The sequence below is a fragment of the Phyllobates terribilis genome, unplaced genomic scaffold (assembly GCF_046119375.1).
Source record: "Phyllobates terribilis strain yellow unplaced genomic scaffold, ASM4611937v1 Scaffold_1__5_contigs__length_1240528914, whole genome shotgun sequence".
NCBI classification, from domain to species: Eukaryota; Metazoa; Chordata; class Amphibia; order Anura; family Dendrobatidae; genus Phyllobates; species Phyllobates terribilis.
This window is the reverse complement of record NW_027362761.1, coordinates 232921597-232943035: the sequence shown is the minus strand read 5'-3', so window position 1 is coordinate 232943035 and position 21439 is coordinate 232921597. Positions and strand designations below refer to the sequence as shown.

At 41.1% G+C, this 21439-nt stretch overlaps 1 protein-coding gene across 1 annotated transcript in view; it reads right to left on the bottom strand.

Annotated features, from left to right (window-relative positions):
• Positions 1-5612: 5612 nt before the first annotated feature.
• Positions 5613-21439, bottom strand: part of PSME2 (proteasome activator subunit 2) — a 40406-nt gene continuing 24579 nt past the window's right edge. The window contains exons 4-11 of the mRNA XM_073671040.1: positions 17539-17625; positions 17108-17144; positions 16932-17029; positions 16769-16837; positions 16587-16654; positions 15346-15400; positions 13421-13507; positions 5613-5826 (exon numbers count right to left, since the gene is read on the bottom strand). Coding sequence (XP_073527141.1) covers positions 5746-5826; positions 13421-13507; positions 15346-15400; positions 16587-16654; positions 16769-16837; positions 16932-17029; positions 17108-17144; positions 17539-17625 — 582 coding nt within the window. The 3' untranslated portion in view covers positions 5613-5745. The remainder of the gene's footprint in view (positions 5827-13420; positions 13508-15345; positions 15401-16586; positions 16655-16768; positions 16838-16931; positions 17030-17107; positions 17145-17538; positions 17626-21439) is intronic.

Sequence of the window (21439 nt, the reverse complement as noted above, 5' to 3'; positions counted from 1 at the left end):
CAAATAATAAACAATAATTTAAAGCCAAAAGCAATGGAAGGGAAAATAGAAAAGCCTAAAGCTTGTTGTGTCACTGGTATTGGCATCCTTTACAGTTAGTATGGAAACACATTTTGACTCACCTGTGGTAAATCACAAAAGAGATTCTCCTGTGATTAATTGTCAGTGCTCATGTAGAGTGTAAACATAAATCCTCTAAAACTAAATTTTATTAAGCAATATTAAAAACACGAAAAAACCCTTGTGTGATAGAGAAGATCTATTTCCGTCACTTGAACGTGACCGGACAAAAACCAATAGTAAAAAACCAACGTCCCTACAGGATTCGATTAATTAGAATAATTTCTAGAATACACATGTAATGTATGTCCATATACTTAGTGATTCATATTACCGCCGTAAGGTGCATTGTATGACATACATATGTGCCGGACTATGAAATGACCATTCGGAAAACTAATCATAACCCCAAGCAAAACAAACCGAACATCCAGGTCATGATACACAAAAAATAATAATAAAATTTCAGCTGAACATTGAGTCAGACTAAAACACCTTTATTGAAAAAAATAAGTTCTTGGTGGCACTAGAGAAAAGAAGTGCATACACGGATTTATACAAAATATATATATACTGTCTTAATATAAAATATAGACATAGAGACATTTGAACATAATTATATCATGGTACACTGATGCTACATAGGAAATATGGGATATAATATATTACATCCACTCCTAAGCAGAAAACTGCATATGGGAGTAAGTACAGAGTGGCCCTATCAAAATGATATAGTATATACGGTAAATAATCAAGGGGCAACAATGCACATAATGTTGGAAATGGATGAACAATACATGCGAATGACTAATCCCTGTGTAAAAACTGTGAATGACCTAACCTACCATTAGCATCAGCCATGTACTCTACATCAAATGTTAGTACCTGGTGGTCCTTCACTCCATGTACCGCACGCCGGCGGTGGATGTAATATATTATATCCCATATTTATATCCCATATTTCCTATGTAGCATCAGTGTACCATGTACTTAACTGGCCCTGGTAAAAGCCTGATAAATTCCTGCCTAGCATGGGATTTGGCACCCTATAACAACGATTTTGGCGCCCCCGTTTCTCGGCGGCTGTCCCTACCTTGCCCTGTTCCGCCCTTTGATGGTGCGCTAAACACAGAAATAGGTGACTGCCTATTCTAGTACATTGTAGTTACTGCACTAATGTAACACATAAATAGATTAGTCCATGTGTAATAATAGAACTTATCTCATAAATCTGGGGACTGCCGCGACGCGTTTCCCCGACCCATCGGTTCATCAGGAGGCCAGATAGTGGAGCATCCAAAAAGAGAATAGTAATGCTTGATTCAGTAGCGCATAGTAGATTGTGGCAGTCGGTGCCAATGAATGATGACTTAAGTGTTTTAAAAAGCCACTTGGTATGCCCTGGTCTTTTGTCACAATGGTGAAGACAAAGAAGCTGTCTAAGGACATCAGAACTGCCATTATTAGCAAACACAAGACTTCCAAAGGGTATTAGGCCATCTCCAAAGACCTTGGTATCCCAGTTTCAACAGTGCGCAGTGTTATTAAGAAGTCTGCCAAGCATGGAACCGTCAAGAACCTCCCTGGACGTGGGGAAAAGAGGATAATTGACAAGAGAGGTCTTCGAAGGTTGGTGCAAATGGTGGATAAAACAGCACGTCAAACATTCAAAGACCTGAAGGCCAACCTGGAACAGTCTGGGTTCATGGTTTCAACAAGTACCATACGCCACACACTAAACCAAGCAGAGCTTTATGGGCAAAGGCCAAGAAAGAAACCATTGCTGAAGAAAAGACATAAAAAGGAATGACTGATGTTTGCCAAAGAGTACCTTGACAAACCACAATCCTTCTGGGAAAAGGTTCTGTGGACAGATGAAACAAAAATAGAGCTTTTTGGCAATACAAAGCAACAGTTTGTTTACAGACAGCGCAATGAACTTAATAAGGAAAAGATCACCTTACCAACAGTTAAGCATGGTGGAGAATCCATAATGCTGTTGAGTTGCTTTGCTGCGTCTGGTACTGGAGGCCTTGACCGTATCACAGGAATCATGAAATCAGAGAATGATCAAGAGATTTTGGAGAAAATTGTCCCACCCAGTGTAATAAAACTTGGTTTGAGTCGAAGGTCATGGGTCCTCCAGCAAGACAATGACCCAAAGCACACATCCAAAAGTACACAGGAATGGTTGAAAAAGAAAAAATGGACTGTTTTAAAATGGCCAGCAATGAGTCCTGACCTCAATCCGATTGAAAATCTTTGGGGTGAGCTGAAATCTCCAATTGGCAAAAAGAACAACGCAAACATTCAAGAGCTTGAGTAAACTGTAAAGGAAGAGTGGGAGAAAATTCCAGCTGAGAAGTGCAAGAAGCTTATAGATGACTACAAGAAACGATTGGAGGCTCTCAGCAATGCCAAAGGCTGTTCAACCAAGTATTAATTAGGGGTGCCTTTATTGCAGCACATGCTGTTTATTCTGTTTCTTCTTTGAAATTTCAACATGGAAGTTGATAAACAATGTCTTATTGTTGTATTACTTGGGACCACTAATTTAAAAATCCTGAGGATATAACTTTGTTACATTTCCATTTATTTCTGAAGATATTTTACAGCCTATGAAAAACATGAAGGAGTGCCAATAATGGTGAGCAGCTCATTGCTCATTTTAGGGCTCACGCAGATGAGTATATAAATTGGAAGTGTGCTGTCTCAATTTTGATCGGACAGCACACTGACTCATGTTATTCAATAGGGCTGTTCAGATGAACGATTTTTTTCTTGGTCCGACTGCCTGGGAGATAAGAATCACAGCCAGCACTACTTTCTTCCTAGTCTCGGATCAGAATGAACCATTCAAGTCTATGGGTGACTGTCAGGGAAATATTGAGAAATATTGAAAATATTCTTTCTCCCTCTGAAGCCCCTCTCATCCCTCCCTTATTCACCCTTTGTCACAATAGGAGAGCTGAGAGCTATGTCCATATGCAATTAACACACGCCTGAGAAGTGCCCTGTAAACAAATGCCAGCCAAGAAGTGCTACAGCCTAATTAAAATGCGAGGGTCTTTCTCCCTGGCAGAAGCAGGGGATGATTAGACACATGCTTGCGATCAAATTACAAGTAGCTGTTGAAGCTTGCTTCCCAGGACGAAAAAGGGAATTTAATAGAGGGTCCCAGGACGCCCGGAACAGACACGAAATATGGAATAGCTCAAGTTTCAAAATTCTGATAATAAGGGGTACCATATTTTTAGTGGCAGGGTTAGCCAAGGAACAAGATGCTTATTTTTTTTGTAGCCGTAAGCCCCTTCGGGCAGCTGTATCGCAAGAGCACCAGAATAACGGATCGCAGCTACGCCATGTGTGGTCTCTAAATGAACGTAAAATCATAATAGAAAATATGGTATCACTTTTGGGCTTCTGGGATCAACCAGTGATAAGTTATCCCAAAAAACAGATATCTTAAATAAAATGTGCAGGCTAGAGTCCAGCCCCGTGATGTCAGCACAGGGGGCGTGTGGGCAGATCTTTCCTTAGGCATAAAAGAGTCCACGGAGGATAAATGAGCATTCTTTGCCAGGGGGGTATAGACACTACAAGCAACGGATCGCGTTCAATAATGCTCAAATCAAATCAGGGAGCCCCTCCTCCAGCTATACTGATTCGTCCCTGCAAACTTTATAGTAAGTTTCTTCTTTAATCCTGTTTATTTTATGTAACTGTCTATTCTGTATTGTAAATGTCCATTTGTAAAATCTTGTATATTTTTCATAACACTGCCTGCCTTTTGGATTAAATATAAAATTGAATAGTCCTGTTTCTTTTGTCCTGTAATCGTTCCCTCCCCTGAATCCATATACGCTACCAGAACACAGGCGTCTGCCCAGGCCTATATTATATTTCAAATCTGGACGGTGGTGGCAGAGAATAATAATAATTGAGCTATCGTGAAGCTGACAGTGACCACACGGGGGGCTTATACACATATTCCATGAGTTGGAATCCGGAGGTGTGATGCCAGACGCTCACTGGTCGCTTGCCGATACCTACGTACTGAGTAGTGGGGACCGTGTGCTCGCGAATCCCTGCTCAATCCTGTGGAATACCTGACAGTGTGTAAAAAAAAAAAAAAAATCGGATCCCACATGGAACATCTGAGTGACATCCGATTTTTACGAATACATTTCTATTAAAAATCCAGGAACCTATTTGATCATGAACATTTTTTAGTGTAGATGTATGAAAACAGATCGCACACGGATGTCACACTTACTACACACGGATGTCACATGGAACGGTCATACATATGGTACAGAAATGAAAATCAGGTGAAAATGAGAATATACGCTTGTCTGCAGGGGCCCTAAAGACTGGAGTCAGACGAGCGTAAGAAAAATCATCCATTTTTTATTCAGAAACCTTTGTTTCCATAAAAATCCATGTGCCATTCATGGCTCTATATTTTAAGTCAACGTGATATCGATATTTATACATCAACATTATTAAATGTACGTGATCAAATACATTTTAATAGGTTAATAATGAAAATGTATTTGAAAAAACCCATATGCCAATATGAATGTTCCATCTGGGATGTGATTTTGTTTGCGCACCCATAGACTTGAATGGGCAAGTCTCATCTGAAATACAGAAGAGAATACTTCGCTCATCTGAGTGAGCGATAATATCAGGATTATATAGCCATTCAGAGATGGATTTTTAATGTAAATTCTCCAGGCACATTAGGTCTAAGAAATCTATTTAGTAATGTATGCAGTTTGCATTGTGAAATCCAGTGACAGCTTTAATTTCCATAAATCCTTTCTAAAAAAAAAATAAAAAAAAAGAGGGAAATTAATCTGAGGACAAGAAACAGGGCAGGCTTTTAGTTTGTTATTTGTTCCTAATGTTAATGCAGAATAGTTTGAATTATGTTTGTGCCATTCTTTGAGCTTCTCCTTTTCCCTTGTGATTACTCCTACAGGATTCTGGAGGTGTATTTACATGTGCTAAAATTTAAAGCACCACTCTAGCATTTTTTTTATTGCCCAGCTGGAGTGGTGCTTTATATGTAAGTCCCCTGCTCCTGCCTGTTACTCACCTTCCAGTGTTTTCATCCGTTTTCATCGCCGTTCCCATCGGCTCCAGTGAAAAGTGACCAGCCGGCAGCTTCAGTGTTACATGGAGCTGCGCGGAGGCCACTTCTCAATACAAGTCTACAACAGCCTCTTTCTGGCCCCATTATTGGCCCTGTTCTGGCCCCATTCTGGCTCTCATAGACTTGTATTGAGAGCTTGTGACGTAGCTTCTGACTTCCGGCCAGTCAGAGGCTGCGCTCACAAGATGGCGCAGGAGGACTGGAGCAGCACCGAAAAAACTGTGAAGACGCTAGAGGGTGAGTATATGACCGGGGGGGCAGGGGGCTTAGATTTAAAGCGCCACTCCAGCGCTGAAAAAAAACACTGGAATGGTGCTTTAAGTTTACAGTGGGGAACAATTTTTTTTATTACAGGGTTTGATCAATTATAAAGGCCACTATGGAGGCAAACTCATTACTACAGGATTCTGATTTTATTCTTTTGATTGCACTGTATTTAGTGAAGAGGGAAACATAATTTCAAGGATCCGAAGAAAAATGGATGAGAGTCGATTCAGTACCAGATACCACTTAAGCGGCCCAGGTTAGTACATAGTATTCTTATCTTCTCCTTTAGGATTGGTAAGTTTCTCAAAATTTTTCAGAATAATATCAAATATTTCAATCTGAAATAAAATGCAAATAATATATCAATTAAATAAATAGTATTACAAAACATTCATTACATTGGCTAATGCCATATTTGTAGGCTATGTTTATGGGAATACACACGTGATCAAAATTGTTGGTACCCCTCGTTTAGTGAAAGAAAATCCCACAATGGTCACTGAAAAACCTTGAATCTGACAAAAGTAATAATAGATTAAAAATCTATGAAAATGAACAAATGAAAGTCAGACATTGCTTTTCAACCCAACTTCCACAGAATTTTTTTTATAAAATTAAAGTCATGAAATAGACCTGGACAGAAATTATGGTACTCTTGACTTAATATTTTGTTGAACAACCTTTTGAGGCAATCACTGCAATCAAACGATTCCTGAGAATAGTCCAATGTCTTCCTCTTCGCCATTCTTCGGTGTTTTTAGCTGTGTGTTTTGGGTCATTATCCTGTTGCAAGACCCATGACCTGCGACCGAGACCAAGCTTTCTGACACTGGGCAGCACATTTCTCTCTAGAATCCCTTGATAGTCTCGAGATTTCAATGTACCCTGCACAGATTCAAGACACCCTGTGCCAAATTCAGCAAAGCAGCCCCAGAACATAACAGAGCCTCCTCCATGTTTCACAGTAGGGACAGTGTTCTTTTCTTGATATGCTTCATTTTTCAGTCTGTGAACATAGAGCTGATGTGCCTTACCAAAAACTTCCATTTTTGTCTCATCTGTCCATAGGACATTTTCCCAGAAGATTTGTGGCTTGTCAACATGTAGTTTGGCAAATTCCAGTCTGGCTTTTTTATGATTTTTTTTCAACAATGGTGTTCTCCTTGGTCGTCTCCCATGAAGTCCACTTTGGATCAAACAACGACAGATGGTGCGATCTGACAATGATGCTCCTTGAGCTTGAAGTTCACCTTTAATCTCTTTAGAAGTTTTCCTGGGCTCTTTTGTTACCATTCATATTATCCATCTCTTTGATTTGTCATCAATTTTCCTCCTGTGGCCACGTCCAGGGAGGTTGGCTACAGTCCCATGGATCTTAAATTTCTGAATAATATGCGCAACTGTAGTCACAGGAACATCAAGCTGCTTGGAGATGGTCTTATAACCTTTACCTTTAACATGCTTGACTAATTTTCTTTCTAATCTCCTGAGACAACTCTTTCTTTTGCTTCCTCTGGTCCATGTTGAGTGTGGTACACACCATGTCACCAAACAGCACAGTGAGTATCTGTAGCTCTATATACAGGCCCACTGACTGATTACAAGATTATAGACACCTGTAATGCTAATTAGTGGACACAACTTGATCCTTTTTGTCACATTATTTTCAGGGGTACCATCATTTCTGTCCAGGCCTATTTCATGAGTTTAATTTTTTTTTAATTCTGTGGAAGCAGGGTTGAAAAGCAATGTCTGACTTTCATTTGTTCATTTTCATAGATTTTTAATTCATTATTACTTTTGTCAGATTCAAGTTATTTCTGTGACCATTGTAGGTTTTTCTTTCATTAAACGAGGGGTACCAACAATTTTGACCACGTGTGTATATCACAGAACATGGGTATGTCTGATAACCCTTTTGCAGTACTATAGCATCAAAAGATAATAGGTCAGTTTAGCAAGAGGGTAAAGTTCCCTCACTAATCAGTTACAGCTCTTTTGTTTTCCAAAGTCTCTAAAAAAAAATCGGAGCTGGAATTTGACTTGCTTCTTTGGGCAACTTCACCACTTTTTACTTGCACCATTTTGATAAAACTCTCCAGTGTACTTAAAGGGTTGTTCCCATTTTCATATTTAGATATTAACTGAAAGCATGCGTGGGGCGTGGCCTAGCCAGAGATGGAGGAAGACATGTTCCGGTGCTCTCCCGCCGACCGTCGCTGTGTGCGCCGACCCGGTGTACCGCTGAGCCCTTCAGACACCGCCGGATCCTGTGAGAAGCTTTCCTGCCGCCCTGGGGAGCGATTCTGACGAGCATGAAGGAAGAAATTACCCGCACCAGGCAGCGAGATCCCGGCCCTGGAAGAGGGAGCAGGGGCCAAGATGGCGCTGAGACTCAGGAGGAGGCGGCCAGAGAAAATGCGGCGTGCTCCAGGAGGATGTTGGCTGCTGCACGCCTTGAGAGGACTTTTAGAAAAGGAGACTGGGGCAGAAGATGGTATGGAAGATCAGGAGAATACTGTGGGTGAAGAAGACTGTGAGGCTGATGGTTCTGGAGATGTGGTGCAGGACAAAAATATGGAGTCTGCTGCGGACCCTGTTGTGGAGGAACCCATTCTGAAAGATGTGTTCACTGTGGTGTCATATTGCAAACAGGCGCTTACAAAGTTGTCAAAGCAGGTTACAGGTGTACAAGCAGAAATTACTAACATTAAAGCTGCCACGCAGAAAGCTGACATCCGCACAGGAGAGGTAGAGGAAAGAGTGAGCACAGCTGAGGACACTATAATATCTTTACAAACTGCTCAGAAAAAGCTGGACAAGCAGTTAACAGATGTTATTGCTAAAAATGATGACTTGGAAAACAGGTCACGACGCAACAATGTCAGGATAGTGGGGTCCCGGAAAAAGCAGAGGGATCAAACCCTACAGAGTTTATTGAGAACTGGCTGCTGGAAAAATTTGGAACTGATAAACTGTCAAAGGTCTTTGTTGTAGAACGAGCTCACAGAGTCCCACTGAGACCCCAGCCTCCAGGAGCAGCTCCCCGGGCCATGTTGGCTAGGCTTTTAAATTACAGGAACAGAGACACTATCTTACGTACGGCAAGGAAGATCAAGGATTTAACAATTGATGGACAAGACATTTTGTTCTACTCAGACTATTCACCCACAGTGCAAAGAATGCTCATGAATTATAGAGATGTAAAGAAAAAATTGAGAGACATGGGACTTGCGTATTCTGTGATGTATCCGGCTAAGCTGAGACTGGTTGCACTGGGTAGAGTACACTTTCTGCAATCTCCAGAAGAAGCATTGGACTGGATTGAAAAGAATTCTAGACGAGTGCGAGAGCACAAGGACAGTTGAAGAGAGGCAGATTGTGTCTTTGTGAATGTGGTTTATAATTATCCTTTGCTATCCTTTTTCGGTTGCAGGATACAAGTCTGCTCATGGACTGGAGCGGCGTACTGGTGGTGCATACAGTTTATATACGTTTTTTATAATATGTTTTTCTAAAGGCGGGAGAGACCTTTGGGAAGATAGTTGGTGGAATAGGCCGATTTCATTCACCCACTCTCGGATAGAGAGAACAGAACGACAAATTTGGAGGTGGATTGGAGGAGATAGGGGCGGTTAGAGGAGTTTTGGTTTGGGGTATGGGGGGGGGTGTTTGGATGTGGGGGGGGGGGCGGACGGCATGGGGAACATCTTATGATGTGGTCATATACACAGAAGTTGAATCTGATAAACAATGGCGGGTATGGTTAAGGTGTTAAGCTGGAACATACGTGGTTTGGCAGACCGTAAGAGACGGGCAATTGTTCTCCAAAATATTATGACCCACGGGCCTTCCATTATAGAGACTTCTATAGTGACCTATATAACTCTAAATTAAGGAACACGTGAGATGATATAGACCAATTTTTGAGGGGTACTCAGATATATAGGCTTAGTGAGGAGGCTAGGGATAGCTTGGAAGGCCCCCTGACGGTAGAGAAAATGGAGGAAGCTTTGGCTTCAATGGCAAATAATAAAGCCCCAGGTGCAGATGGTTTACCAACAGAATTTTATAAATATCTTAGAGATGTACTATTGCCAAAATTAAAAGATGTGTTTTTGGCGGCTCTGGAGGTGGGAGAATTACCGGAGTCAATGCGGGAGGCTACGGTCGTGGTTCTGCCCAAGGCAGATAAGGACTGGACACAGCCAGATTCGTATAGACCCATATCCTTACTACCGGCTGATGTTAAAATTCTAGTTAAAGTAATGTCTAACCGATTGAGCCAGGTGGTTTCTGGTGTTGTACACCCGGATCAGTCAGGATTTATGCCGGATAGATCGACGGCCATTAATTTGAGGCAGTTATTCCTTAATATGCAATTGGCTGCTGATAATGCTGGGCATAGAGTGGTGGTCTCATTAGACACACGGAAAGCCTTTGATAGTGTGGAGTGGAGTTATCTCTGGCGTGTTCTCCAGTTGATGGGAATTGGTCCGGTTTTCTTGGCATGGATAAAATTATTATATACACGCCCGGTGGCCAGATTGAGAGTAAATGGGGAGCTGTCAGATAAATTTGATTTGACTAGAGGAACTAGACAGGGCTGTCCCCTCTCCCCATTGTTATTTGTCCTGGCCATAGAGCCGTTGGCTGCTGTACTGAGACAGTCAGACATGGTAAGGGGATTCCGGTATGGTGTGGCGGAGGAGAAGATAGCGTTGTACGCAGATGATATTTTATTATTTTTACAGGACTCTCAGACGTCATTGCATGGAGCAATAGCTATTATCAATAGATTTGGTTTATTATCTGGGTTACAAATTAACTGGGATAAATCTCATATTATGGAAATAGACTCCCTGAATAGTTTAGATGTTGAACAGGTGGAGCGTACACAACTCAAGTTGGTACGAGAATTTAAGTATCTTGGAATTACAATAACATTACCAGTAAAGGAGTACCTTCAGTTGAATGTATACCCGATACTGGGGAAATTAAAGGATAAAGCATCTACATGGAGCCTCTCGGTGGTGGGACGCACCAATCTTCTTAAAATGGTGCTGATGCCCAAATTGTTGTACGTTTTACATAACTCCCCTGTGTGGATTCCTCAGCCAGTGTTCCAGCGCATTAATGCAATATTTAGAGATCTGGTCTGGGGTGGAGGGCAGCCTAGGATTAAGCTGGAGACTCTCCGGAAGCCGAAGGAGGAGGGGGGTCTCGCTCTACCAAACCCATGGGTATATTTTTTGGCAGCACAGTCCCAGCATATTAGAGGGTGGGCGCAGAGGGCAGTGAAGGGGACTATTCAGGCGGTTCTGGAACTTCACCTTAAAAAGAGTCCATTGGTAATGGGTCTAGAAACGGGACTTTTATGGGAGGATGGGCAAGTCATACCCGACCTGTGGCCTAGTACATAAATTGTGGGCAAGGGTGAAGAAGATTAGAGGCATAGTGGGGCTGACAACGTATACTCCTATTTGGGATAATGAAAACCTATGTGAATTTTACAAAATAAGAGAGCTGAGAGGCTGGTTTGCAAAGGGTATACAATATATATACACCAACTGATGGACAATCAAAACATCAAAACCCTAGTGTCACGGGTGTGTCGCCACGAAGATCGTCACGAGTACACAGCCTGACTTCTCGCAGCTGACTTGTTGGTGCTTTGTGTTTTTCGGCAGTGAGGGAGTTAATTCTCTCTCTCTCTGTGCTAGACGAGGTCCAGCCTCGCCCAGCTGCAATCAATACTTCTGTAGTGAGACTCCTTCAAATGCCTGCTGGTCTGTTTGGGAAGTGTCGGTGAAAGCATTTCATTCAGACTTACAGAGCGGATCGTGGTGTTTGGAGTTTCTGAGATAAGTGTACTTGGAGTGTATTTTCCCTTCCTCGCTTTATCATTTATCTCCTTTCCCGTTGGTGTTCCCTCTGTTGTAGTTGTGTAGTTGTTGTATGCAAGGTGGTTTTGGTTTTTCCCTTGTACTGTCTCGTTCGTCTAAGTACTGTGTGTGGGCATATTATTTCTTGTCCCCTTTTGTTGTGATCGGGGTCCTTCTCAGGACTAGATTACTTAGGTGCAGGGATCCTCAGGAGGTAGGGGTTACGCTGGCGGCCTGGACCTCTGTACCTTTAACAGTACCTCCAGGTTGAGGGATTAGTCAGGGCCCCAGCTTAGGGTCAGCTTAGGCCCCCTACCTCCAGTATTCTGAGACAGCGTGACACCTAGAGACACTGAAAGAGGAATTTCACTTATCAGACAGAAACAGCTATCAATATATACAGGTTAAACATGCGTTTATTAAGCAAGGGAAAATTAGGAACCTATCTGTTCAAAGGGATATCGTTATTGATTATATTTGTATGGGGGGATGTACAACAGGTGTCATATCTACGGTGTATGCAGATCTGCTTCACACCTTTCTACTGAATTATCCTGTTTTGGCTAAGGGAAAGTGGGAAGCAGATGTTGGTACCATTGAGGATGACAAATGGGAATCCATATTAGAATATATCCCCAAGCTGTCTCTGAGTGAACCTGCCAGAATGTCCCAACTACTTCTTATTCACAGAGCGTATAGGTCGCCTGATTTTTTGTTCAGAATAGGAGTACGGGAGACCTCGGATTGCCCGAGATGTGGGTTAGAAGCTGCCGATATACTAGACGTTATGTGGAGTTGCCCAAAACTTGCAAGCTATTGGTCTGAAGTAGTTGCCCTAATTGAAGGGCGTTATCACTGTATAATTCCTAGAAATCCAATAGTTTACCTGTTGGGATATATGGAGGAACTTGTGGGGAATGATAATGTACAATTGGCAATTGCCAGACTATTATATGCAGCTAGAAAGGTAATAGCAAGGTATTGGGTGCGAATGGAACCTCCCTCTAGACAAGAATATATAAGGCAGGTGGATTATGTGGTATGGATGGAGGAGAAAATTTATTTTAAAAGGAAAAATGCCAAACTCAGCGACAACCTATGGGCACCATGGAAAGTGTGATTAATGCTATTGAAGGGAAGATTCTGGTGAATACACTTCGAAATGCATTGAAATGGTTATAGGATGGTTTGTGTGATATTGGATCATATCTTATATAATGATGAGGGATTATTGCTGTCTGTTAAAGGGGGTTGAGGGTGGGGTTCTTTTTTGCTAATAAGAAAATGGAAAATTGTTATACTGAAGTTGTATTTCATTAATTTTTTCTAAATGAATAAACATGTATCTGATTTAAAAAACTGATAGCATGCGTAAAAAACAAGAACAAGAACTTTTGCAATTTACTGATTAGTAAAATTTGAAGCTGTTTTTGAGATATTAAAAATTTTCTTTTCTTTGCAACTCATTGTCTAGCTTCTAAGCACTGCGCTGAAGCTGGCCAGGATTAGCGGAAATGGCTAGCTTCAAAACAGGGCTAACAAGCTTAATAGTAAAGGAATTGTAAGCACGGTGCATATTCTGCTGTCTAGCAGCGGTGGTTGATCTACAAGGTAACAAGCTATAAGCAAAAGAAGTGTCAATATCAGTACACCTGAAAATTTTAAGCAGTAATTTGCAAAATTGCTTGCATTTACAAGTACTATTTGACAATACCAATTTATAAAGATAAGACTAACCCTTTGAATTAGAAGTGGTTATAGCACTGCTTTAACATTGCATCCCAATAGAAAAGAAAGGGACCATGCAGCAGATCTTTGCACAGCAGTACTCTCAGCACTGTAGCCTCTTCTGGATTTAGATTTAGAAAGTGATTGCATGTCCTACCAATATGCCATTACTTTCTATAATCAGAAAAACTCTCTAATAAGATATTTTTATGTTCATGGATGACCTTTATCTTCAGAAGGTACCCTGCAATGTTTTGCTTCCCCCATCATACTATAATATAAAACATAGATTGAGAGAGTAATAGTTGACTAAACTTACGTAGATGTTCCTCACATCAGTCAGAATTAGCTTTAGATCTACAAATGCACCTTCATCTTTGTCATGAACTAGAGCTCTGTAATCCATCTGGGTTGAGAAAAAAAAGAAAGTATAGATATTATAGTAGTAAAATAAATATATAACTTAAGTAGGACCAGTATGCAGTCCTGACATATCTATTTTAGTAAATACTTGTATTCTATCAGTGGGAGGACAGAATGCTCTACATGTACATCATCATTATAATGAGGGGGCAGGAGTCTGGTTGTTATTGACAGCTCCCGCTATAATGTCTGGATCAGGGATAACTCAGTCTGCAACCATAGCTCCTTGGAAGACATGGTACTGTACATGATGACCACAGCACTGTGCAATCATGGGGGGTCCAATGGGATTCTTTGAAGACCAGAGACCTAACAATAGCCTCCATAGTGACAGACAAGCAATTGAATAAAAAGTGATCAAAATATTATATGTACCCCAAAATGGTACCAATGAAAACTACTACTATTCGTGCTGCAAAAAATGTCTTCACAAAGCTCCTTCAATGGAAAAAGTAAAAACATATGGCTCTCAGAATAAGGCAACACAAAAGCAAATGATGTTTATAAAAAGTGGTTTTATAGTGCAAAAGCAGTAAAAAGTAAAAGTGGAATTGCAATTTTTTTCCACTCTCAAAAAAACATTTTTTTAACTAATTATTTACACCCTAAACTTATTACTTTGTATAAAAAAAAGTCACCCCTATCAAGAACAAACCCTCATATGGCTATGTTGATGGGGAAAAAAAGGTATGGCTCTTAAAGGGCCAACCTGTCAGACCTGCATCAGAAAGGCCAAAACTGATTAAAGTGGAAAGAAGTTAAAGGTGTTGTCCAGGTTCTAGAGAAAAGTTTACAGTCACTCTAAGCAACTGCAGACTTCTGAATCGTGACAGCATGCTGGCAGCTGTTCTCCTGTATTGCCGGTGTGAGCAGTTATATGACCACATTCATGGGATTTGCATATTTGCAGTCATGTTCCATCTTGTCTCACAATAATGGGAAATGATGACAGTGTGCGCACTGCACACTGTCACATTTCAGAAGTCTGAGAAACCACGATAATTGAGTAATAATGGCATAAAACAACAAAGTTTATTAGGTCAGTTAAAAAGGTATACAATAGTAATACAAAAATTGTATAATTACATATTAATATTAAGACAGTGAGTGACTATTGGATCAATGAGAGAGGAAAAGAAACTCCCATAACATCTTAAAGACCCCTAAAATATGTGTGTGCCATGGTACAATATATCCCAATGGGATCCACAAGGGGAAGAGTCAAGGGGAGGAGCAGGGAAAGGAGAGAAGAGTAAATGAAGGTAAATCATAAAGGTAGAACTAAAGGAGAGGATCAGATCATAACCAAGAGGGCGAGATAGTATCAACCTTTATGATTTACCTTCATTTACTCTTCTCTCCTTTCCCTGCTCCTCCCCTTGACTCTTCCCCTTGTGGATCCCATTGGGATATATTGTACCATGGCACACACATATTTTAGGGGTCTTTAAGATGTTATGGGAGTTTCTTTTCCTCTCTCATTGATCCAATAGTCACTCACTGTCTTAATATTAATATGTAATTATACAATTTTTGTATTACTATTGTATACCTTTTTAACTGACCTAATAAACTTTGTTGTTTTATGCCATTATTACTCAATTATCGTGGTTTCTCATTTCTCCCTGAGTAGGCAATCCTCTACTCACGGTCATGAGTGGTGAACCGGTCCTTGTTGTCACCACTGACCTGTGAGTTTTCTAATATGTTGGCCCAAGTGTTCTACATTTCAGAAGTCTGCAGTCACAGAATGACTGCAGACTTTGCTCTAGAACCTGGACAACCCCTTTAAGGAGGAAATAAAATAAAAAAGCTTCTCACCACATGTGTCTCTTTAGACGCTTTAGCAACAGCATCTCCTCTCTCAGTAAGATACCTGAAAAAAAATCAGTTCATTTTCAGATTGAAAGAAACTGTAACAAAGCTTATTATAAACATTTATGGGAGAAGTTGAGATTATTGGGCAATATTAAACCACTGTAGAACATCTTTATTATTATCTATGTGATTATTCATGTAGACATGAGTTTTGTCTAGAATTGCCACTCTATTCAAGTGAGCATTGTAGCATCGGCGTCTCTGCCCCCTGGCAGGCAGAGACGCCATCCCCCTTATCGCCGCGGTCCTGCTCCAACGTCTTCCGGCCTCCCTGCTGCTGCTGGTGCACGCAGCTTCTCTGGCTCTGTGCTAAGGGCGCGTGCTCCCTCCCTCTTAAAGGGGCCGTGCCTATGGCCGGAGGACTTTCTCTATAAAAGGCACCTCCTCCAACATGGAGGTGCCCATGCAAGGTTGTTGCTCTGTGAAACTTACTTTGCTTCAGCCCTCAGGTCCTCTGCAAGTCAGTCCTGTCCGCCAGTCTGATCTTCAGTCCAGTCCGCCAGTCTGACTACTTTCCAGCCCGACAGTCTGTCTACAGCCCAGTCCGCCAGTCTGTCTATGGGCTCTGCCCGCCTGCTTCGACAGTCTGTCTACAGTCCAGTCTGCCGGTCTGTCTATGGGCTCTGCCCGCCTGCTTACCTGGAAGCACCTGCCTGTTACCTGCTGTGTCTGCCCGCCTGCTTACCTGGAAGCACCCGCCTGTTACCTGCCCTGCCCGCCAGCCTGCTTACCTGGAAGCACCCGCCTGTTACCTGCCCTGCCCGCCAGCCTGCTTACCTGGAAGCACCTGCCAGTTACCTGTTGTGCCCGTCTGCCTGCTTACCCGAAGCACCCGTCTGGCTATCAGCCGAATCATCCTGCTTAACTACCCGGACCACCCGTCAGCCTGCCTGCCGTGCTCATCCGCTGTACCGGTCAGTTCCTGTCATCTGACCCGTGGGAGTCACCTGCTCTCACACAAGGTCAGTGCCAGAGTGGCACCTGGTCCCTCTGCTCGGTTCCTCCCTGGTTCACGGAGTCGACTGAGCCGCCGTGCGACCTTGGTCGGGCCGAGTAGATACTTAGTCACGCCCCTCTGGTCCCTCCTTGCACCAAGCTCTTACAGTACTCATTGTACAGAATCAATTGTCAAAAATGTGAAGGAATCCTACACAATTAAAGAAGGGTAAAACAATGATTCATACTTGCAGATGTTGGTCTGTGAGGTTTCCAACTTCGTTTTTAAAGCAGTGACACGTTCTAATACCTTCTCCTGTTGTACAGAGAGAAAAAAATATGAATTTAATAATTATTAGTTTCTTTTCGTTACTTACATTGTATAGGTGGAAAAAATGTGACGTAAGCACACAAATATAGACTTATGTACCTGTACTGACACTCCAAAATCATTTCCATCCTCAATTGTTGGAATTAGATAATTGATCCAAGTGATAATCTACAGCAACAAAAACATACAGGTTTCACCTAGCTACCCTTGACTAAAATTTGCCTGCAAACCACATGTTTAAGACACTTAATACAATTCTTACTAATGCGCAGCCCTCTCTCAGAGTTCTTATCTCAGGTAGGACGGTGTTTAGTACTTTCTGAAGCTTCTCATTCTCTTTCAAGAATCCACATTTAGGAGCTAAAAAAACAACAAATAGACATATAAATAACATATCATGACTATTACTTTTTCTTAGATGTATATTACGTAGGTTACCTTTCTTTTCTTCTTTGTCAGTTTCCATTTTGGCATCCTAACATAAAAATATGAATTTAAGAAGTCTCAGCTATTTTGTTCTTACTTATAGTTCTTCATTGGGTATTCCCATCTCTTATATTCATGGTAGATCCACAGGATATGTTACAAATTTATAGTACATGCAGGTCTCACCAATGGGACCTGTGTCTATGTGGAGAACGGGTTTTTGACGCATGCTGCAGTCAGTGGAGAAGAGGTCGGAATTGTTCATTGTTCTGGAGATGCTGAAATCAGTGCACAACTCGGCCCTGTTCTATGTAGATGCAGGTCCTGTTGGAGGGTTCTGTATCTACTACATATTTCTGACATATCCTGTGGTTATCCCATAAATATACAAGATGGGAATACCACTTTGAGCTTGTTTTTTATTTCTCTGCCCAGCCTCTCACCTCAGCCTCAGGATTTGGAGGATCAGGAATCGGAATGTTCAGTTCAGAATGAAGTGACGTCAGATCTTTCACGTTAAAAACATCGCTCTGTCAAGAAAGGAAATTAGGATATGCTAAGTTCACATAAGTGTTAGCAACTTTTTCACAGAATCTGCTACTTTTACAGGAAAAAATAATGCTGCACTGTTTGTTCCATTAAAATGATGAACACTATGATGGAAAACTGGCCCACATCAATATAAGTAAATAGGGTTTGTACGGCAATACAGTTTAGCTAATGCTGATGGGAGCAAAGCCTTGGCATGTTGGTGTAATCAACAGAATAGGGACCGTTTACATGGACCTACCGGTAGCACTAAACCACCACCAATCGGTATATACTTACCCAATCAGAAGTCGTTTAAACACCTGGCAGACAGTGCTAAATGATGCGCATTGAACATTCATTAATAGATCGTTTAGTTCGCATAGGCTGCCATTGTTCTCACCAGCGCAAGTCAGTGCACCGTCAAGAATGATGATTTTTAAGCATGCTTAAAAATCATTTCACCCAATGAACGACCGTGATTGACAGTCTCTTTAAACTGAAAGATTATCATGAAATTAGCTTTTCTAGGAACATTTGTTTCACGATAATCTTTCAGTGTAAATGCACCTGACAAAGGCTGCTAATGCTTCTTGTGCAAAACATACGTTTGGTGTGATGGGCTTCTTGTTGAGTGACATTACTTGTTCTAACATGTAAGAGATTATCTATGCCTATAGGTTTTTTTTATTGTTTGTTCGTATCCATTATCACTTTTTGATTGTGGTTATCAAGACAAAATATTAAAAAAATGCTTTTATTTTTAAAAGATCGCTAATAATTAAAATATATTATTTTAACATAACTTTGTGATCTTTAGCTACATAATAAACATTATGACCAGTGATGAGCAACCATGTTTGCTTTTCCACCATACTTAGCATACAGTTTTGTGCATCCCCACTATTCTTGAAATATGTGCACCTGAATGAGGCTTTGGGGACAACCTTTTTTCAATATTCATTGTTTGTATTATTACCGTATCTCTTATTTAGGCGCTATTCACATTTGGGCTGAACTTTCTGTTATCAATAAAAAGCACAACACAGTGCAGGATCCATTGGACAATGCACATCAGCAGTTCCTGATGGACCCAATTAATGTTTAATTGGATTCTGCTGAGGTGTCCCTCATTTTGATGGGAAAAAAAGTAAAAAAGTGTTGCATGCTAACGGATCTGACACAGATTTGAACATAGTGAGACAGTTTTGGTGGTAAATAAACTCACAGGATCACTGCCTCTTGGTCAAATGGATTAAGAAGCTCACTCCAATGCAGAGGATTTTTATTCAAAGAACAAATCAAGCTAGCCAATAACTACACTATGTACACAATTATTAGGTCATTTGTATTTTTGATGATTAATTTTATTATTGAACAAGTACAGTGCTGTCAGTCAATCCAAAGGTTAATAAGCCTGACTGAATTATATAAGTACTGTAAATAAAAGTGAGGCTTTGTCTTTCTTAGTAAAATATCTGTGTGCAGAATTATTGAGCAGCTACCAGTGTGCAGAATTACTATGCAACTAAATGAAAATGGAAATTGTTTATTTTTATCTGTTATTTCATGTTCACACATCAGTATTTGGTAAGTATTTTACATCAGTATTCATTCGTAAGCGAAAATCCAGAGTGGAACAATCAGAGGAAAAGTATAATAGAAACACGTCACCACTTCTGTATTTATCACCCACTCCTGGTTTTGGCTTACAAATACTGATGTAAAATACTGACCAAATACTGAATGTGGCCTAAAAGTGAGAATAATAACTAAATGACTCAAAATGTACACAATTACATTTCTGATCTAAAAAAAAATATCAGTGACCAATAAAGCCATCCTTCTTTTCAATAACAGTCATAAACCGTCCATCCATGGAGTCTGTCCATTTCTTAATTCATTGACATTCAGCTTTTTGGCCAGCACCAACCACAGCCTCCCAGACACTGTTCAGAGTGGTGTCCTGTTTTCCTTTACCATAAATCTCCCATCTGAGAAGGGCCCATAAGATCTCATTAGGTTTTAGGTCAAGTGAGGAAGGGGGTCATGTCATTATTGTTTCATCTTTAATTCCTTCACAACCTTTGATATACAGTACAGACCAAAAGTTTAGACACACCTTCGCATTTAAAGATTTTTCTGTAATTTCATGACTTTGAAAATTGTACATTCACACTGAAGGCATCAAAACTATGAATTAACACATGTGGAATTATATACTTAACAAAAAAGTGTGAAACAACTGAAAATATGTCTTATATTCTAGGTTCTTCAAAGTAGCCACCTTTTGCTTTGATGACTGCTTTGCACACTCTTGGCATTCTCTTGATGAGCTTCAAGAGGTAGTCACCGGAAATGGTCTTTCAGCAATCTTGAAGGAGTTCCCAGAGATGCTTAGCACTTGTTGGCCCTTTTGCCTTCACTTTGCGGTCCAGCTCACCCCAAACCATCTGTGGAGGCCAGGTCATCTGGCGTAGCACCCTATCACTCTCCCTCTTGGTGAAATAGCCCTTACACAGCCTGGAGGTGTGTTTGGCGTCATTGTCCTGTTGAAAAATAAATGATGGTCCAGCTAAACGCAAACCGGATGGAATAGCATGCCTCTGCAAGATGCTGTGGTAAGCCATGCTGGTTCAGTATGCCTTCAATTTTGAATAAATCCCCAACAGTGTCACCAGAAAAGCAGCCCCACACCATCACACCTCCTCCATGCTTCACGGTGGGAACCAGGAATGTAGAGTCCATCCGTTCACCTTTTCTGCGTCGCACAAAGACATGGTGGTTGGAACCAAAGATCTCAAATTTGGACTCATCAGACCAAAGCACAGATTTCCACTGGTCTAATGTCCATTCCTTGTGTTGTTTAGCCCAAACAAGTCTCTTCTGCTTGTTGCCTGTCCTTAGCAGTGGTTTCCTAGCAGCTATTTTACCATGAAGGCCTGCTGCACAAAGTCTCCTCTTAACAGTTGTTGTAGAGATGTGTCTGCTGCTAGAACTCTGTGTGGCATTGACCTGGTCTCTTATCTGAGCTACTGTTAACCTGCAATTTCTGAGGCTGGTGATTCAGATAAACTTATCCTCAGAAGCAGCGGTGACTCTTGGTCTTCCTTTCCTGGGGCGGTCCTCATGTGAGCCAGTTTCTTTGTAGCGCTTGATGGTTTTTGCAACTGCACTTGGGGACACTTTCAAAGTTTGCCCAATTTTTTCGGACTGACTGAACTTCATTTCTTAAAGTAATGATGGCCACTCGTTTTTCTTTACTTAGCTGCTTTTTTCTTGCCATAATACAAATTCTAACAGTCTATTCAGTAGGACTATCAGCTGTGTATCCACCAGACTTCTGCACAACACAACTGATGGTCCCAACCCCATTTATAAGGCAAGAAATCCAACTTATTAAACCTGACAGGGCACACCTGTGAAGTGAAAACCATTTCTGGTGACTACCTCTTGAAGCTCATCAAGAGAATGCCAAGAGTGTGCAAAGCAGTCATCAAAGCAAAAGGTGGCTACTTTGAAGAACCTAGAATATAAGACATATTTTCAGTTGTTTGACACTTTTTTGTTAAGTATATAATTCCACGTGTTAATTCATAGTTTTGATGCCTTCAGTGTGAAAGTACAATTTTCAAAGTCATGAAAATACAGAAAAATCTTTAAAAGAGAAGGTGTGTCCAAACTTTTGGTCTGTACTGTACTTGTACGTCAAAAGTCGTGTCCCTGCCTTTGATGCAGGCTCTCACGCCGAGTCTGCATCTTTCCACCTACATGATGACTGATTTAATCCGCTATCATGTGCTCTTAACAGCTGCG